This window comes from Camelina sativa, chromosome 18 (assembly GCF_030686135.1).
Source record: "Camelina sativa cultivar CO46 ecotype springtype chromosome 18, ASM3068613v1".
NCBI classification, from domain to species: Eukaryota; Viridiplantae; Streptophyta; class Magnoliopsida; order Brassicales; family Brassicaceae; genus Camelina; species Camelina sativa.
The window spans coordinates 20,550,132-20,566,691 of record NC_141897.1 but is presented as its reverse complement, the minus strand read 5'-3'; the positions used below and the strand labels follow the sequence as shown (position 1 = coordinate 20,566,691).

The 16,560-nt window shown below is 35.8% G+C and overlaps 3 protein-coding genes, 2 non-coding genes and 1 pseudogene across 6 annotated transcripts; 4 read left to right on the top strand and 2 right to left on the bottom strand.

The window, feature by feature from the left end:
• Nucleotides 1–121: 121 nt before the first annotated feature.
• Nucleotides 122–3,180, top strand: LOC104762260 (uncharacterized). Its single transcript, XM_010485513.3, has 15 exons — nucleotides 122–465; nucleotides 559–642; nucleotides 724–797; nucleotides 876–909; nucleotides 997–1,055; nucleotides 1,146–1,260; nucleotides 1,354–1,391; nucleotides 1,499–1,596; nucleotides 1,723–1,778; nucleotides 1,845–2,085; nucleotides 2,185–2,306; nucleotides 2,392–2,448; nucleotides 2,535–2,600; nucleotides 2,680–2,754; nucleotides 2,836–3,180. Exons 1-15 carry the CDS (start codon nucleotides 316–318, stop codon nucleotides 2,881–2,883), a joined length of 1,317 nt encoding a protein of 438 aa, XP_010483815.2. The 5' UTR covers nucleotides 122–315; the 3' UTR covers nucleotides 2,884–3,180.
• Nucleotides 3,181–3,449: 269 nt separating this feature from the next.
• Nucleotides 3,450–3,522, bottom strand: TRNAA-AGC (transfer RNA alanine (anticodon AGC)). Its single transcript has one exon. It is a non-coding gene; the product is annotated as a tRNA-Ala (tRNA).
• A 312-nt stretch (nucleotides 3,523–3,834) lies between these two features.
• On the top strand, nucleotides 3,835–3,919 carry LOC147923104 (small nucleolar RNA R44/J54/Z268 family; annotated as a pseudogene).
• Nucleotides 3,920–3,973: 54 nt separating this feature from the next.
• On the top strand, nucleotides 3,974–4,043 carry LOC147923103 (small nucleolar RNA snoR124). The gene has a single exon (XR_015589963.1). It is a non-coding gene; the product is annotated as a small nucleolar RNA snoR124 (small nucleolar RNA).
• Nucleotides 4,044–4,193: 150 nt separating this feature from the next.
• On the bottom strand, nucleotides 4,194–6,010 carry LOC104762259 (thioredoxin-like 1-2, chloroplastic). Of its 2 annotated transcripts, XM_010485512.3 has the most exons (5): nucleotides 5,589–5,897; nucleotides 5,265–5,417; nucleotides 4,981–5,172; nucleotides 4,711–4,875; nucleotides 4,194–4,608 (listed from the first exon to the last, which is right to left on the bottom strand). In XM_010485512.3, exons 2-5 carry the CDS (start codon nucleotides 5,376–5,378, stop codon nucleotides 4,405–4,407), a joined length of 675 nt encoding a protein of 224 aa, XP_010483814.1. In that variant the 5' UTR covers nucleotides 5,379–5,417; nucleotides 5,589–5,897; the 3' UTR covers nucleotides 4,194–4,404. The 2 variants fall into 2 exon arrangements, with proteins under 2 accessions (XP_010483814.1, XP_010483812.1); XM_010485510.3 differs by having other exon boundaries at nucleotides 5,265–6,010.
• An 8,441-nt stretch (nucleotides 6,011–14,451) lies between these two features.
• Nucleotides 14,452–15,544, top strand: LOC147923102 (uncharacterized). Its single transcript, XM_087498228.1, has 2 exons — nucleotides 14,452–14,743; nucleotides 14,991–15,544. Exons 1-2 carry the CDS (start codon nucleotides 14,681–14,683, stop codon nucleotides 15,396–15,398), a joined length of 471 nt encoding a protein of 156 aa, XP_087354354.1. The 5' UTR covers nucleotides 14,452–14,680; the 3' UTR covers nucleotides 15,399–15,544.
• Nucleotides 15,545–16,560: the final 1,016 nt, after the last annotated feature.

The window sequence follows — 16,560 nt, the reverse complement described above, 5'->3', positions numbered from 1 at the left end:
CTCATAAGTCATAACTCTTTATTTTAAACCCAAACCCTAAAAGTTTACAAGCCTATTTGCGACATAAGGATTGGTATGGGCTGGGCCAAATAAACGTGGACTCAATTCTCAATATGGGCTTATCATAATTTATCACTATGAAAAAAAAAAAAAAAAAAAACAGAGTAAAATATTACATGTCCGTCCTCCTCCGAAAGAAGTCTTTCTCATTCAGATGTCGGAAACATCAAACAGATATCATCAGAGAGAGAGAGAGGGAGAGAGATCATCGTGATTCGTAATAGACTCTAAAAACTTGTTATTGAAAAGTTGAAGATGAAGGACAGAGGAGAGGAATCATCTTCTGGTTCTTCAAGAACAAACAACAACAACGGCGAACACGAACCTAGAGAAATCAACATCCGATCATTCTCTTCTGTTCCTTCTTCTCCTCGTAACGCTTCTTCTAAATACGATTTCGTCAAGGTTCGATTTTTGGGGTTTTGAATCCTTCTCTTTCTTTTAAAGTTCTGTTTTTTTTTTCTTATTGACGAGACAAATTTGTTTTTTTTTTTTAAGGTGAAAGTATGGCTTGGAGACAACGCAGATCACTACTATGTTCTGTCTCGTTTCCTAGTCTGTAGAATGTTAACTGTTACTAAGGTTTGTTCAATCTTCACACCCCAAACCCTTTTTCTTGAATTGGTTGGTTACAATGTTTGCTGATTTTTTTTTTTAATTCAGATCCCAAATCATGAGGCTATAAAGATTTCTCTTGAGCTCAAGAAGCTTCTTATTGACAACAGTCTTCTTGATGTGTATGCTCCCATTTCGTCTTATTAGCGACTTAAATTTACATACTTTCGCATGTTTGTGACATTAACTTGTCTTTGCAGGTCTCAGTCTGATTTGGAAACCAATTTGTTTAAGGTCACCATACTTTACATCTTTTGATAGAATTGTCTTGTGAATGTTTTAAAGTATTCTGATGATGATAGATGATTTCAATTTTTGCAGCTAATGGAGCGACGTGGTTATGGGGAGGAGTACATTAATCGTTACAATATGATGACAAAGTAATACGCTTTATGTTATTTTTCTTGTTCCATCATCTTTTCTCAAAGTTTTTATGTTTTTTGACTTTATATTTTTTTTGTGGGTTTTAGATTTCATCATCAAAGAGTGCCTCTTGTTATACTTGTTTGTGGAACAGCTTGTGTTGGCAAGTCCACTATAGCTACACAACTTGCTCAGAGACTAAACTTGCCAAACGTCTTACAGGTAACTTCTCAGTAACCATTTCTTCATCTGTTCATTCTCATTTGTTTGTGGATATTTTTGAAAAATCGTTATGTGCTCTTTTTTGTTTCACAGACAGACATGGTATATGAGCTGCTTCGAACTGCAACTGAGTACGTTTTTCTCCTTTCTAATTTATGTGCATTATGGTTCTTCGATTACACAAGTGACTATAAATTAGTGCATATTGCATAAACATGTTTATTCTTGTTTAATTCAGTGCTCCATTGACATCAACTCCTGTATGGACTCGAGAATTTGGCTCATCAGAAGAGTTGATTACTGAATTCTGTAGAGAATGCAGAATTGTTCGAAAAGGTACTTCCTTTTGCTGTTGGAAGCTGTATGATTCTTTTGCTTTTGTGTTTGTGGATTGTTACACTCTTTATTCTTGTTTTGTATGTGTGTGTTTTGACAATTCTCAATGTCTTGTGGTTTGTTTAGGACTTGGTGGTGATTTGAAGAAAGCAATGAAAGATGGGAAACCAATTATAATTGAGGTAAAATTGTTTGTGAAATATTCCGGTTGTTACACTTGTTTTCTAATCTTGGCCAAATTATTACAGGGAAGACATTTAGATCCAAGCATATACTTAATGAATGATGAGAACAAAGCTCCATCAAATGATCCCGAGAAGAGCAGCAGCGCAGAAACAAACTCTTCAAGAGATTTAACATCGGATAAAAATCCCGAGGCAGGTTCTTCTGACACGAAAGAAACCGAGAATAGTACTATGAAACCACATGCTCAGGATGAAGCCATGGCATCTACTGAAGCTATGGACCAGTCAGAAAAAGTTACACAATGTAAAATCGACAGCATATCCTTTTTTTCCTTTTTTTGTGAAAATTCTTGCATTTGCTTCTTTATGATTGTTATAGTTCTATTTTGTTTCGTGTGTGCAGCTGAAAGTTCGAGAGATGCTGAAAAGAAAAGCAAATCTGCAGATGGAAGTGGGAAGACGAAATCTGGCCCTGAACCAATAGTCATATCTATTGTTTTAAAAATGTCTGAATTCGACCATAAGGTGAATCAAAGTTTGTTCATTTCAAGCTATATAACTTGTAAGTAGCCTTTCTCTATTCTTTGTTTTCTTAATCTCATTTTCTCAGGCTTTGTTAGAGGAGTGGATCTCTTCTCGTACGTCTGGAGAGAAATATACATCTAAGGTATTAAGAAAACCTGAAGCTTAAAAAAGATCACTAAACTGATCTTGAAAGTTGTATGAACACATGTTTGGCTTTTCTTGTTGCAGGTGAAAGATAGACTAATTACAAACCTAAAGACCATTGAAGACTACCTTTGTTCCTTCAATTCACAGGTTTGCTGGGTCCTTTTATCACTCATTAATTCCTTTTCAGGTTTTTACGGTTCTAACATTTCTTATTTGTGAAAATCAGGGAGTGACTGTTGTAAATATATCCGCCACCACATTCCCGCAGACACTAGATTGGCTTCACAACTATCTTCTTCAGGTAAAGAAGTCAGCAAATTAAAATATTTGAAAGTTCTAAATTATAAACAGAAACTGTAACCGTATTCCTCATATGTTGTAGCGTATCGAGGAAGGGATCCGATCATCAGAGAATGAGGCGCCAAAGTAAGATTTGACTCATTCAGAAGAAGTCTCGAGGAGGCTAGAGTCGTCTTCTTCTATACTGTAATCTTGTTTGAAAATTGTAATACAGTTAAAACAATTGAGATTAGAGAGATGTCAATGATTTTAGAAACATTTCGATAGCGGGTATTGTGTTGTTCTATAGCGTCGCTGTCACTCGTTATAAAAACATTGTCAGACAAGTTCTTGCACATAAATTTGTTGCATGAACTAATACATGGATCTTTCCCTATGTATATGGGATTTGACATTATAGTAAAGTTCATGCACTGAGCTTTGATTATCCCATCTTTCAACTTTATGGGACCATTGGTTCTCTGTCTCCATTTGGTTGAGGCTCTTGAATCTAGCTCTGCCTCGATTCCTCCCTAAAGAGTCATAGAAGAGAGATACTTTTCCTTCACTCCTCAGGCTCAGGCTGAACAATTAGTTCCACAACAATGAAAACAAGATGGATGGAAACATGGATGACTTATGCAAAATTCTAGATTTGTAAACTTTGCAAATAAATAATGTAAAATTTGAAAATCAGGTAAGAAAGGAAAAAAAAGATGGAGATGCGGGGTATCGATCCCCGTACCTCTCGCATGCTAAGCGAGCGCTCTACCATCTGAGCTACATCCCCATTTGATTTTAAACCCTATACACCCCTATATATTGTATTATAAACTAGATAACGGTCTATCCCCAAAATCCTCTTTATAAGGTAGTCCGAGCGAGCATCCTACACCCTAAACTTATCTTTCTCTCTGTTCCTAGGTCTCTGATTCTAAACGCCGTCTCTTCTTCATAATCTTCTTCTTCTTTTGTTTTCAAGCTTAATTTGTTTTCATATATGAATTGACTAGTTACATAGGATTTTGTTGTTCAAAGTTCTTGAGATGCGTTTTTCAATAGTTTTTTCAAGCTCAAGCTTTAAGTTTGGGGTTTGTGTTGTTTTGCAAGTGACGATTACAAGACAGGGACATCAGAAATAAATCTGTGTTGACTATAGTCTATAATGGGAATCTCTCTGATGCTTCTACACAAAAAAAAACCTTTTTTTTTAGTTTGATTCAAAGTTTTAGCAAAGGCTTTACCAATGATGGATTTCAAATAATCATCAGATCTGATTCATATATGATTACAATCATTGATGCTGAGGTAAAGCCAAAAACTTTGACATATCCAAATCTTTCTTATCTGTTTGGTTTTAGATCTGAACACATACCATGTTTCTTTCATAAGTAAACAATATTGAAACAGAGTAAAGGTCTTGATCCAGAGATGATCAACAGTGTAGAAGCATGTTCCTCCTTACATTAAGTAATTGAATTGAAAACTTTGAAGTCGTACATATTTAGATTTCAATACAGATTGGTTCAATCTTAGGAGGCTAATAGAAATTACCATTGCTAGTTATAAGGACTTATGAGGTGAAACTAAAAATAACCAAAAACCTAAAATGCAGATCCAATCATAACAATATCTACAACTCAAGAATCCTTACGAAACGATCATGTCTTCTTCATAGCATCACTTTTTCATATTGTTCCTCTGTTTTATAACCGAGGCTGCTGCTACTTTGGTACTGTTTGAAGGAGTTGAGATTCATTTTTAGTTCCCCAACCGATGCTAAAGCCGCCAGTTCTTTCTCATCCAATCCCTTTGCTGGTCCGAGGCTGCATCTTTCACTCCCGTGCTTTTCCAAAGCTTTCTTGAACTTATTGATCTGCACATTCCAATCATAAAAAGTGCATCATCATCAGCAAAAAAACGAAAAATGATATGAAAACTTCAAATTGTGTTTTTGATTATAAAGGTTTTTGCTTACGGTGGCAATAGTGCAGCTAAAGCTACAGACTTTACCCTCTGCTCCTCTATAAAACTTAAAGAAAGGAAGCACATGAACATTAAGGCCATGACACATTGTCCTAAGCTCTTCTTGATTCACTTTGAGAAATATCACATCTGGGTTTGATTCAGCCAATTGACAGATCTGTTTATACATACATATTACCAAACAACAAAACAAACATGTCAAATATACTACTGAAAATCTCAACAACAAAAACTAGTTGTAAACAAGTATTGATAATGATACCTTGGGGTGGAGAGATTTGCAGCCACCACAACCAGGAGAGAAGAAATGAAGAACAACCAATCTATCACCAGCGTTTAACAAAGAGTCAACAAGATGATTAGCAGATTGAATCTCTAACATGTTGTGTTTCGTTGACTTTTCCCACCACCTCATTCCTCTACTCGTACCAGTTGATGTTGTCTTCCCCTGAAACTAACCATTTCAAACACAAAGCCGACTCAGAAATCTATATTAAACCACAAAATCGAAAAAGAGATGTTTTTTTCGTTCTGCTGTTTGCTTACAGGAGCTACAGAGGAAGAAGAAGAAGAAGAGAAGGCAGTAGTACTAAGGGTATGGTTGGTGAAATCTGTTGAAGCCATGGGGTGTTGTTGTTGTTCTTTCAAATCAAAGCTCATAACAGGATAAAGTTTCGCTTTTTTTGATGTATTAGTCTCCTGAGAAAACAGAGAAAACCCATGATTGATTCCAAGAGATGAAATTGCTTCCATGTCAAAATCTTGTGTTTACGAAAAAGCAAACAAAAACTCAAAACACAGTTTCAAAAAAGAACAAGATTTTTGAATGAGAGTAACAGGATCACAAAAAGCTCATCACACTTTATTGACCTCTCGATATCAATGGAAGAACAACAACACACAGTAAACTTTATGCAGAAACTTGTGTAAGTCCTTTCTTATTATCTCCAACTAGTTTTTATCACTTTATCCATTTCCCATCATTTTTTTCACCGTTGATTTCGTGATTTGTAGTGCTATAATTAACTCTCACACACATATTGATGATTAACGACTGTTGACCAATATTTTTTGAATGATATTATTGGTCAATAATATCTAAAGATCCGGATTAGGGTGTTTTTACTAGGATTTCATGATAATTAAGTTTTATCAAAAGATTATTATCCAACTAATAATAAATCAAAATTACTAGTAGTACTATTTTATTCCTATGTGGGTAAAAAAAGGAAAGAAAGATAAGAACATCATTGTCAGAGGCGTCGCATGAAAACGTGGAGCTGACTGTGTATGAGTCTTTTCCTCGTTGGATAGTGTTCCCACTTTCCTTATATACAATCACAATGGTATTTTCCATAATTGTTGTAACTTGTAGCTATCTAATTGGATGATGAATATATATTTTATACTATTTGTATATAATTACAAATAGGAATTACCAGTTTTTTTTAGGTGATCAAACAAGTTTTTTTTTTTTTTTTTTTTAAAGAAGAACAAGAAGATAATGATTTTTAAAAATTTAATTGGAAAAAAAAATGCGATGAATAGCTTGTTTTAAAAGATACAATGTTTGTTACATTGTCGGACTCTAGTTTTCCTCTTCTGTAATTTCATTATAATTTTGGTTTGTTTGTATTATCAATTATCTGATTTTTTTTGATAAAAATATAAAGAGTGTGTGTAGTTTGCAGCCCATAGTTTTTTCTTGTTTAATTTTGGATTTGCAAGTAAAAATATGGTCCAAAAGCGGCCCACAGGATTTAAAATTTTAAATCCAAATCAATTGCCTAGAAACAAGGGGCGACATGGTATTAATATATTCAACTAGACAAAGAGCCGCTAGATGTGCGGGTTTAAATTTTTGTAAAATAAAATTAAAATTAATAAAAATATATTAAAATTTGTTCTACGTTATTTATAAGTTTTTTTTGGCTATAATATACTAATTTATACCTATTTACAAATCTTTTATGTATATTACCATTACCATTAAAAACGTAATTTTTTAACACCTAAATATATTGTATGTTATATATATATTTTTTGCTACCACCTAGAAAATATCTGTATGAACACATTAAGTCAACTATTATATGTTTTTTTTCTTTCACTTTTGCATAATACTTTTAATTATTAAAATTTTTTGCTAAAAAAAGCATATATTACATAGTATACTAATCAATAATGTATTATCACAATAGTGTATGACCAATCATGGAGAGAACCTCGGCTCTACCCTCGTCCCTTATGCAGAGAATCTTGCGTCCAACCTCCTCTATCATGGAGAGAACTATGGTCCCACCTTCCTCGCTTCGGGAATAACCTTGTGTCCAACCTCCTATACATTTTTCCCTTTGGGAAGATAACCTTGCGTCCAACCTCCTCCACCATAGAAAGAACCTCGGCTTTTCCTTCCTCATGTGTGGAGACAACATATTTACGTCTTTCAATTATCTCAAAATGACTTGTTCCGACAACCAATGAAACTAAAGACCCTTTTCTAATGTCACAAAATATTTTGATAGTAACTAATGTTAATTTTTCCATTGTATTTGTGCAAGTATCTTTGACACACCATGATGTAGCCTTTGTCTCTAGAACTCTCTGAATGCCACCTTTTTTAGTGAGCCCCATGTCCACTCTGATAACACAGAGTTTTAAACCCTATTTTCCTACTGCAAGTGCACAGCAAATAAGTAGTACTTAGGGGTCGAATCCCACGAAGACCAAGTTTTACTCTATGGTTCTATTGGTTCAATTTCAAGCTAAGACAATTCAAAGTTGGTTTTTGGTAACAATTAAGCGATTAAAACGGTATAAAAAGGCAACAAACAAAACACTAGATCAGGGGTAATTCTTGGGAATTTCAGAGATAGCAACCAAACAACTATTCAGGGCATAGATTAAGTACCAGTCTAGAACTCAAACATAAATATAAACTGATCCACTGTCGTGGCATCAATAACTCTATCTGATCGATTATGTGCGGAAACGCGGAGCACATGCTCAGACATCCGGAGCACATGCTCGGCGGTCCATAAACCCTAAACTGTCGTTTGAGCCCAGAATCGCAGACAAGCATTAAAGAACAGGAATGATAAGTTCACAAATCACCTACACATCAACTTTCGCAGGTCTAGGATAATTTGCCCACTAATGTCTTTTCTAGCAACCTATTACACTTTTGATGAATAGATAAACCTAGAATCATAGATTGGGTGATCAAATCAACCTAAGCATTAAGTCTAACAATAGTGAAGACAATCGATTATATAAGGCCCTATTTGTGTTCTGTTGCTAACCCATGAAACCCCTTTGAAACCCCCTAATCTAGCAAAGAGAACTACTCAGACATAGAGAATTGAATAGCCAACATAGATGAAAAATTCAATAGCATAAAAATAAAAAGGGTTAAGAGAATGATAAACAAGGTAGCCGCTTTTCCTCCCCCACAAAACGTCGCTCAAAAACCCAAAAGAAAAGTATATTTTCTCTCCTAAAAACCCTAGGTTAAATAGCATACAAGTAGAGAAAAATAAGGAAAGAATCCAAATCAAATCTCCCTATTAAAAATCGATCTCCTCCCTCTTTCTCTCACAAAGGATCGCCTAAAATAAGGGGAATTAGGCAGAGAATCGGCGTCTAGATGCTTGCCACGTGTCGTCATGAATCCGTAGAGTTGGGAGCATGTGCTCCTGGGTCTAAAATCAGCTTTTCTGCTCCAATTCAACTCCTTTCTGCTCTGATTGCTCCTGCTGTTCCAATCCTTGCTTTTAGCTTCCTAGCCTCTTATTATAACCTGAAAAGGACTCAAACAACTACAAAACTATCAAATAAACAAGGTCAAAGTGAGTCAAAACCGTAACATATCAACTCCCCCGGACTTAGATCTTTGTTTGTCCTCAAACAAACTCAAACCAAGCGCCAAGAGAGCCAAGGTGGGAACTCGCAAAAATCTCAGAAACCGTGAGTAGACCATGACCTGCAGACCACATGTGTTAGAAAAAGCTATACCAAAAACTTCTCCAGCAAACATCTCCAAAACCAGAACCATAATTGGCAATCAAACCCAGAAAAAGATCACTTTCCAGACAAAGACTCTTTACATTCAATTAAAATTGGCGTGAGCTTCTCATTAAGGGCATTAAGCTAGTGAAATCGAGGCTTGGTAGATAAAGGGCTGTTTTAATGGTGGAGCTATAGAGTGTTTAGGGGTTACCATTACTTCGAAAGAGATGCAGGATATCACACAAAATAGTAAGGGAGAGTGGACTCATTGATGTCCACAACCTCTAATCGCTCTCCTCTTCTTATCTTCTCAAACTCAGCCTCTCTTTTCTCCTCAGGTTACAACGCATGCTCGGGGGTGTGTAACACTAGCTCTGGTCCCTTTCCATCATCCTTAAACGTTTTTTTTTTTTTTTTTTTTTTTTTTTTTTTTTTTTTTTAGCATGAAACATATGAAGGATGATGGGGGATCTTCTTCTGATATTGCCCCAGGAGCATGCGGACCGTATCCTAGGCTCTCTCTCTGCTCAAAACAACTCGTAGACTCGGATTTATATAATTTCGGAGCAGGTGCTCGCTGGGTTGGAGCACGTGCTCTGTCCGTCCGGCTTTTTCCTCTTTGGTTCTCCAGCAAGAGCGAGTTAGAGATTGTGTCAGTCCTGCTCTCCCCGACCGTTTTGCACATAGCTGCACAGAATGAGAAAACAAAAATACAAGTGCAAGTGGTTTGAAAAGAGTTTAGGCTCGGGGTGGGTACTAACTTAAAATGAGCTAGCTATTCAGGATCAGCAAGATTGGCAAAATGAATAAGAAGTCCTGAATATGTGACACGTTCCCTATCCTAATGCCCAAAACGAGAAGAATTTAAATCCGGTTAGGTTCCAATAAAGTAGAGTCTAAGTCTTTCCGGTGAAACTTTAATGGGATGAAGCTTTTCTGGCCAGGAGAAGGGTCCGAATGTGAAGAGGTATTAGCTCGTCTCTGTACTCTTAGTTCTGCAACAATGGTCACTAGGAAACGGTCAAACTCACAAATGGTTAAAAACATCACAGATTTCGGTCCTAATTCCCACAAGTTTTGGTTCGACTCACATGACAAACAGACTCAATAAAAAGAAAAATAAAGAAAACAAAGGTCATAGGTGACCCTCCCCCGGACTTACTTCACACCGTCCCCGGTGTGAAAATAAGCCAAAGAGAGACCTAGACAAGAAGAAAAATAAAGATAACAACAAAAAATGAAAAGAAAATAAGGCGGATAGAACAATGATGGTGTGTGTAACCGTGATCAGACGTCGGAATCGTCTGGGCTCTCGCTCTCCGAACGGGCAAGGCGGCGCCTCCGACGTGGTGGATAATAAAGCAATTTAGTCTCAAAAATCACTGAAATCGGTCTGGGCTTGGTGGGCATGCGCCTGAAATTCATTAAACTTACCTGGCCCAATCGCTCTTCTCTTTTTCTTCTTTTGTTTTTAGTTTGCCGAGCATGTGCATCGGGTTGCTCGCGTCCTGCGAGCATGTGCTCCACATCTTTTTTTCTTTTTTTCGCAGTTTGCCGAGCATGTGCATCGGGTTGCTCGCGTCCTGCGAGCATGTGCTCCGCATCTTCTTCCAACATTCCTTCTGCCTTTGTCAAGGCAACCTCCAACGGGTCGAGAGTGAGAACTTCATCGGTAACCTCATGTGCAACCTCTGAACCATCATCAACCACAAAAGTCTGACCATCTATCATAGGTTTCTTGAGCAGCTTATTCATCTCAAACCTTGCAATCATATCCCCCAGCTGGAGATCGATCGCTCCCCCTTGCACATCTATAATCGCACCAGCTGTGCATAAGAATGATCTACCTAAGATCAGGGGGTCACGTGGTTCTTCTTCAAGTTCCAGAACCACAAAGTCTGCTGGTACAAGCGTGTCCCCTATCTGGACATGTAAATCCTCCAACACTCCTATGGGGCGCTTGGTGGATCTATCCGCGAATACTAACGAAATCCGTGTAGACTTGAACTTCGTGTATCCCAGCCTTTTAGCCACTGAATATGGCATAAGGTTCACACTGGAACCTAGATCACAGAGGGAGTTTGCAAAAATCGTTTTACCGATTCTCACGGATAAGACAAATCGCCCTGGATCATCTCTCTTCTTTAGCACTTTGTTTTGCAGCACAGCACTGCACTCTCTTGAAACCATCATCATGTTCTCTTCCTCTGACACTCTCCCAGAAACTAACCCTTTCACATATCTCTTCAAAGCAGGTATCATCTGAACAACATCAGCTAGGGGTAGTTTTACCGTCAATTCTCTCAACATCTCCTTCCACTTTGCATCCTCCAAATCCTTGCGAGATTTCTTAGGAGGAACAGGGTAAGGAACCCTAGGGGTGTACACGCGTGCAGGAGGTACCTCAGTAGGAACAGTCTGATCGGGAGTCGGGAGCACGTGCTCGCTGGATGGGAGCACATGCCCGCCGGATGCTTCGGCTTCTTTTTGACTCGACGGTGGAGTCTCAGCAGCATGTTGAGGAAGGTAGCCGCTTTTCCTCCCCCACAAAACGTCGCTCAAAAACCCAAAAGAAAAGTATATTTTCTCTCCTAAAAACCCTAGGTTAAATAGCATACAAGTAGAGAAAAATAAGGAAAGAATCCAAATCAAATCTCCCTATTAAAAATCGATCTCCTCCCTCTTTCTCTCACAAAGGATCGCCTAAAATAAGGGGAATTAGGCAGGGAATCGGCGCCTAGATGCTTGCCACGTGTCGTCATGAATCCGTAGAGTTGGGAGCATGTGCTCGGAAATCGGGAGCATGTGCTCCTGGGTCTAAAATCAGCTTTTCTGCTCCAATTCAACTCCTTTCTGCTCTGATTGCTCCTGCTGTTCCAATCCTTGCTTTTAGCTTCCTAGCCTCTTATTATAACCTGAAAAGGACTCAAACAACTACAAAACTATCAAATAAACAGGGTCAAAGTGAGTCAAAACCGTAACATATCACACTCCCAGTTCATAGCCACCTTCTTCAGTGGGCCCCTTGTCTACTCCTGGCTCACCCATATTCGGCGGCCGGTATGTTACGTCCGGGAGGAATATTTGTTTACTGACCTTACAAATTACCATATTACCGACCCTTCCTCGTAATACTTGTTTTGTCTTCGCTCACACAGTTACGACAATCACTTCCCGAAAGGTCACTCATGCTTAAACTACTTCAGCTCAAGCACACTTAACTCTGGAGTTCTCTTAACCCTTGATCGAAAAGATAAGTGCACTTTGGTGATATAGGTTTCCAAATCAATTCTTTTAAACCTATCCGCAAACCATCGTGTCACAGTCTCCGAACTCCTACGGATCTATCAACAACAATTTATGTTTTTCCGATCTATCTATCTTTGTTTGTTGTAAGCTTATTTTTTGATTAACCTATTTTATCTAACTATTAGGTTGATGAGCTTCTACTCCTCCCTTTTAGGATTGAATGAATGGTAAAATTATGTTTGCACAAAAAAGAGTCTATGAACACTCAATTAAAGTTGAAAAATTAGAAGAAAATAAATTTGACATAAATAAAGAAATAATAGAAATTTATAAGCATGATAATATATGAATCCCAAATAATTCAAAGGTGAAAAGATAAATGAAATAAAAAATCTAAAAATACTACATTAAATTTTAAAATACAGTATTAGAAAAGGAACACACATATATTTTTATTAAAAATTTAGCTTTCAATTAAAAAAGTTCTACCTATAGAACAAAGTTGAAAACAATATTTTTGAAAAAAAAAAATTGTTAGATGAAAATATGAAACAATCTATGTTTACATAGAAGTGACTATTTACAAAATTTAGAATTAATAATTAACTGTATATTTTCTTTAATCTCATTTCAATTTTTTTTGTAGAATTAATAACTTAAAATTAAAAATAAGTAAATAATGTTATAATTTCGAATTTATGAAATATATATAATCTCTTTATAAGTATTAAAAAAAACTTTTAATTTTTATAATTTTTGTAATTTTTTGATAATTATATTTTTACATTATTAAAATTGTTTAAAACAGAATATTTTGTTTTTTGTTGTAATCTCAAAATCTCAAGTTAAATTTAATTCATTAGAATAGAAATAATATATAACATCATTAAGCAAAAAGAAATAAACATAGTAGAAAAACTTATAAATACAACTAAAAATGCTAGAAAAATATAAATAACAACTAAAATAATGATAAAAGATAGTATACCTACCTCACGACCTCTTTCTATATATGCTCGACGAGTTCGTTCTCTTGAATTGTTTGCCTTTTGAAGTTTTTTTTCATAAGCATCTAATGCGTTATCAAAAATTTTATCAAATGCGTTATCAAAAATGTTATCAAATATGTTATCAAAAAATTCATCAAACATGTTATCAAATGCTTTATCTGATGAAGAATTGAGTGGATTAGGAATAGGATACGACATGAAGAAGATGAAGACGACGTGAAGAAGAAGTTTAGATAAGATTTTTATGATTGAAGTTAAAGATGACGTGAAGCGATGAGAGATTTATGTTTGGTTCTAAAAAAAAGAACAGAGATTAATAAGAATGAAGAAGAAGAAGAAGTCTCTTTGGTTTAAATAAAACAAAAAGGTAGAGAAAGAGATAAGGTTTTTATGAAATTAACTACAGTGAAGCTAGCCCTACGATCTATAAACATATAGACAAAAGAGAATGTATCCTCTGTATATGAAAAAAAGCAAACATCAAATCCTCTGAAACATTCCTTTCGAATATGTATTCGAGTTTTCTTGACAGATGGATATGAAGTTTCTTTTACAGAGACTCTTTACTTATTTTGATTTGCTCTTTGCTTATGCCGAGAGTTTTTTACTTTTGCAGAGAATTTAGTTAATAAGATGGCGACCAAGTTTGCAAATCTAGTTATTCTCCTAATCTGATCTCAGTTTCTTTAGATGTTTAATGGAGTTAATCACAAAGTAACCACACACTTAAATTTCAACGTCCACACAATCCTCTGAACAAGGGTCTCACTTCAGTTTTGGAAGTTTGGATTTAATGGTTCAACGTAGACAAAAACTTATAAATTATAGTAAGAGACTTTGGTAATATAGGAAGAGCTGAAAGACGTGAGTTAAAAGATAATACTATTAATTATGCAGAACGTGAAACATAACAGTAAAGTGATATTGGGAGATGATACAATTTAAATAAAAAACACAGATGGGGAGATGTCATACAACATAATTTTAGACACAAATGTGAAAACTTTATTGCATTTCAAGATTAGAACATTCTTCAAAGTTTCTTCTTTCACTTAAAGTTGTTTTGTTTTCGCAAGAAGACTTCTAAGCACTTCCATCCCTTGATAGTTTATTTCGCTCCGCTATGACTTTCTCTTTTTGCGTACACAAGTTCTCGAGAATTGGTCTCTCTTTCTTCAATTGTTGTCTTAATTAAATGGCAACCTTCTCCCCCTTTCGCTTTGATGACTTTAGTGGCAACCTTCTCTTTCTTCTTTTACCATCTTTGCTTGCAATGGTTCCAATTCCGTGTTGATAAGCCTACAACAGAGGAGCTATTTGAAAAAATATGTAGCAGTTCTTTTCCAAAAAGCGGATGCTTTTTGTTCATTACCCACAATTTGGTCTTTGCTAGTGTTTAACCATGCACTAATAAGAACAACATCTTCAGCTGGAGAATTTGTAGTCTAAACTTTTTATTATTTTTGAATTATTTCAATTAAGAGTTTCTAAACAAGAAGCTCCAATGGGATTCCTCATCGTAACTCAATAATTTTTTAAACTATACTCAAAAAGTATATATTTCGTCTAACTTTTGTTTTTGGGCTTTTTATACAGGACCCATTAAGGCGGCATATAAAAACTTCCTCTCGATTCAGTGTTGTGCCCTAAAACCCCTAAGAACAAAGAAAGAAACAAAACAAACTCGTCGTCGAGATGGCTGCTGCTGCTGCCGCGTTAAGAAGGATTCAGGTTCAAGGTCTTCGAACTCTGAACAAGGTTAGTTGGTCTCTCTCTACGTTTATACATGCATGCATGTTGATTAGTGTTTGTGTATAGCGAAGTGATGGGTGGTAATATATTATATTTAGGGATGTGATTTTTTTTTTTTTTTGTCAACAATTAGGGATGTGATTTTGTGGAATGATATGCGTATCATATTCCTTCTTTGCCTCGGTGGGAGGAATACTAATTTTTATAATATTTTTCAAGATATTCACCAATTTTGTTTTTCTCCTTCTTTCAGCCTTACCACCAAGGCTGTTTTTACTCAACCACCAATGTTACAGCTGATCTTGAGACTGCAACTTTGCAAGCCCACTGCGTCATAGCAGATGCTGGGAAACGAATCGTGAAGAATAACCATGTGATCATGGACTTGAGGTTTTACCTTTCCAGCATCAAGAAAGCTATGGAGTCTAAAGATGTTGACACCATGAAGACCCAGATCAGAAAAATCGAAGAATACACTAAGAAACTAGACACCAACACTAAAACAGAAGACAACAAGGAAAAGTCTCAAGAACAACCTATTGGTACCCAAGTTTCTGTCACCAGCACCAGCATCTTTAAAAAAATTGGTACGGGGAAATGGCACGTGGAAACTCAACTAGAAGGCTCTGGTCCAAAACTTTCAGTTTTGGGATCTAAATAATGAATCAGTTTTGGTTTTGTTTCAAGGAGTGTTAAGAGTACCTTAAATTTCTTTCTTTCTTTTTTTGAGATTTTCATGTGTTTCCTTTCTTTAAGATTTATAGAGGAGCAAAGGGTAAATTAAGTCTTTCGCTTTAGCTGCACTATTGCCACTGTAAGCAAATCTTTATCATCAAAATACTTTGGAGTATATATATCATTGGGATTTTTCTGCTGATAATGCACTTTTTGATTGAAACTGATTTATCAAGAATAGATTGTGTTGGAGTTGGAATTGAAATCTTACAAGAACCGAGTAGCAACTCAATAATTTTACAAACTACACGTAAAACCCAACATATAATGATATAGTAAATCGTCTACAACTTACACACGCACATCGGTCGAGTTTGAATCTGGGTTTATAACATGCATGCTAGCAACACGAACATAAATCCATATGTTACAAATCCTAAATTTATTTTATATTTTAAGATTGTAAGTAACAGCATTTTTATAATGCTTTGTGCTATTTTACGTATTTAGTAGTAGTATGTATGATTGACTGTTTGATCATTTGCGCGCCCAAGTATCACACTTCTATTGAACCCCACAGTTTGGAGCCCAACATATGAAAATGGGTCAAATTAGTAATCACCAAAAAAGCTAGCTCCACTGATTTGTTACTTAGGCCTAGCACTATAGCACATGTTACAATTATGCATTTTTCTCATCGTCTTCTAATAAATTAACAATTATGCTTGTTTTATCCGAGTATTCAAAGAAATGAGACGCGGGGGGTCTATGTTTGTGTTATCTCTATCAACCAAATTCAGAAATATTAATTGCCTATTACGCTAACAAGCTAAATCATAACACTGAATAATTTCATTCACCAAAAACAAAAAACACTGAATAATGTCGTTTTTTTAATGAGCTAAACTACTACGTTCAGTGAAAAACAATTGATAATTATACATTACTTAAAATAGATTTATAAACCACTTAGCTCCGAAACTTAATTTGTATCTCGTTCTATAATTTACAAAACTATAGAATAAAAATATATATATATATATATATATATGCCATAAAACACAAATATACCGATTGAGTCGGAAGCACGTTCATGACCATATATATAATCTGGTCAACTCCGCTCGTGTTTTAATTAAGCTATTCAT

What these genes read in the sequence shown, in the direction of transcription:
- LOC104762260 (XM_010485513.3), top strand. Translation starts at nt 316, where the DNA reads ATGAAGGACAGAGGAGAGGAATCATCTTCTGGTTCTTCAAGAACAAAC. An exon ending in TGGAAACCAATTTGTTTAAG is followed by an intron (nt 910 to 996) that starts GTCACCATACTT and finishes CAATTTTTGCAG; the next exon opens with CTAATGGAGCGACGTGGTTA. An exon ending in CGTTACAATATGATGACAAA is followed by an intron (nt 1,056 to 1,145) that starts GTAATACGCTTT and finishes TGTGGGTTTTAG; the next exon opens with ATTTCATCATCAAAGAGTGC.
- LOC147923102 (XM_087498228.1), top strand. Translation starts at nt 14,681, where the DNA reads ATGGCTGCTGCTGCTGCCGCGTTAAGAAGGATTCAGGTTCAAGGTCTT. An exon ending in GTCTTCGAACTCTGAACAAG is followed by an intron (nt 14,744 to 14,990) that starts GTTAGTTGGTCT and finishes TCCTTCTTTCAG; the next exon opens with CCTTACCACCAAGGCTGTTT.
- LOC104762259 (XM_010485510.3), bottom strand. Translation starts at nt 5,471, where the DNA reads ATGGAAGCAATTTCATCTCTTGGAATCAATCATGGGTTTTCTCTGTTT. An exon ending in CTTCTTCCTCTGTAGCTCCT is followed by an intron (nt 5,173 to 5,264) that starts GTAAGCAAACAG and finishes TGAAATGGTTAG; the next exon opens with TTTCAGGGGAAGACAACATC. An exon ending in TTAGCTGCACTATTGCCACC is followed by an intron (nt 4,609 to 4,710) that starts GTAAGCAAAAAC and finishes TGGAATGTGCAG; the next exon opens with ATCAATAAGTTCAAGAAAGC.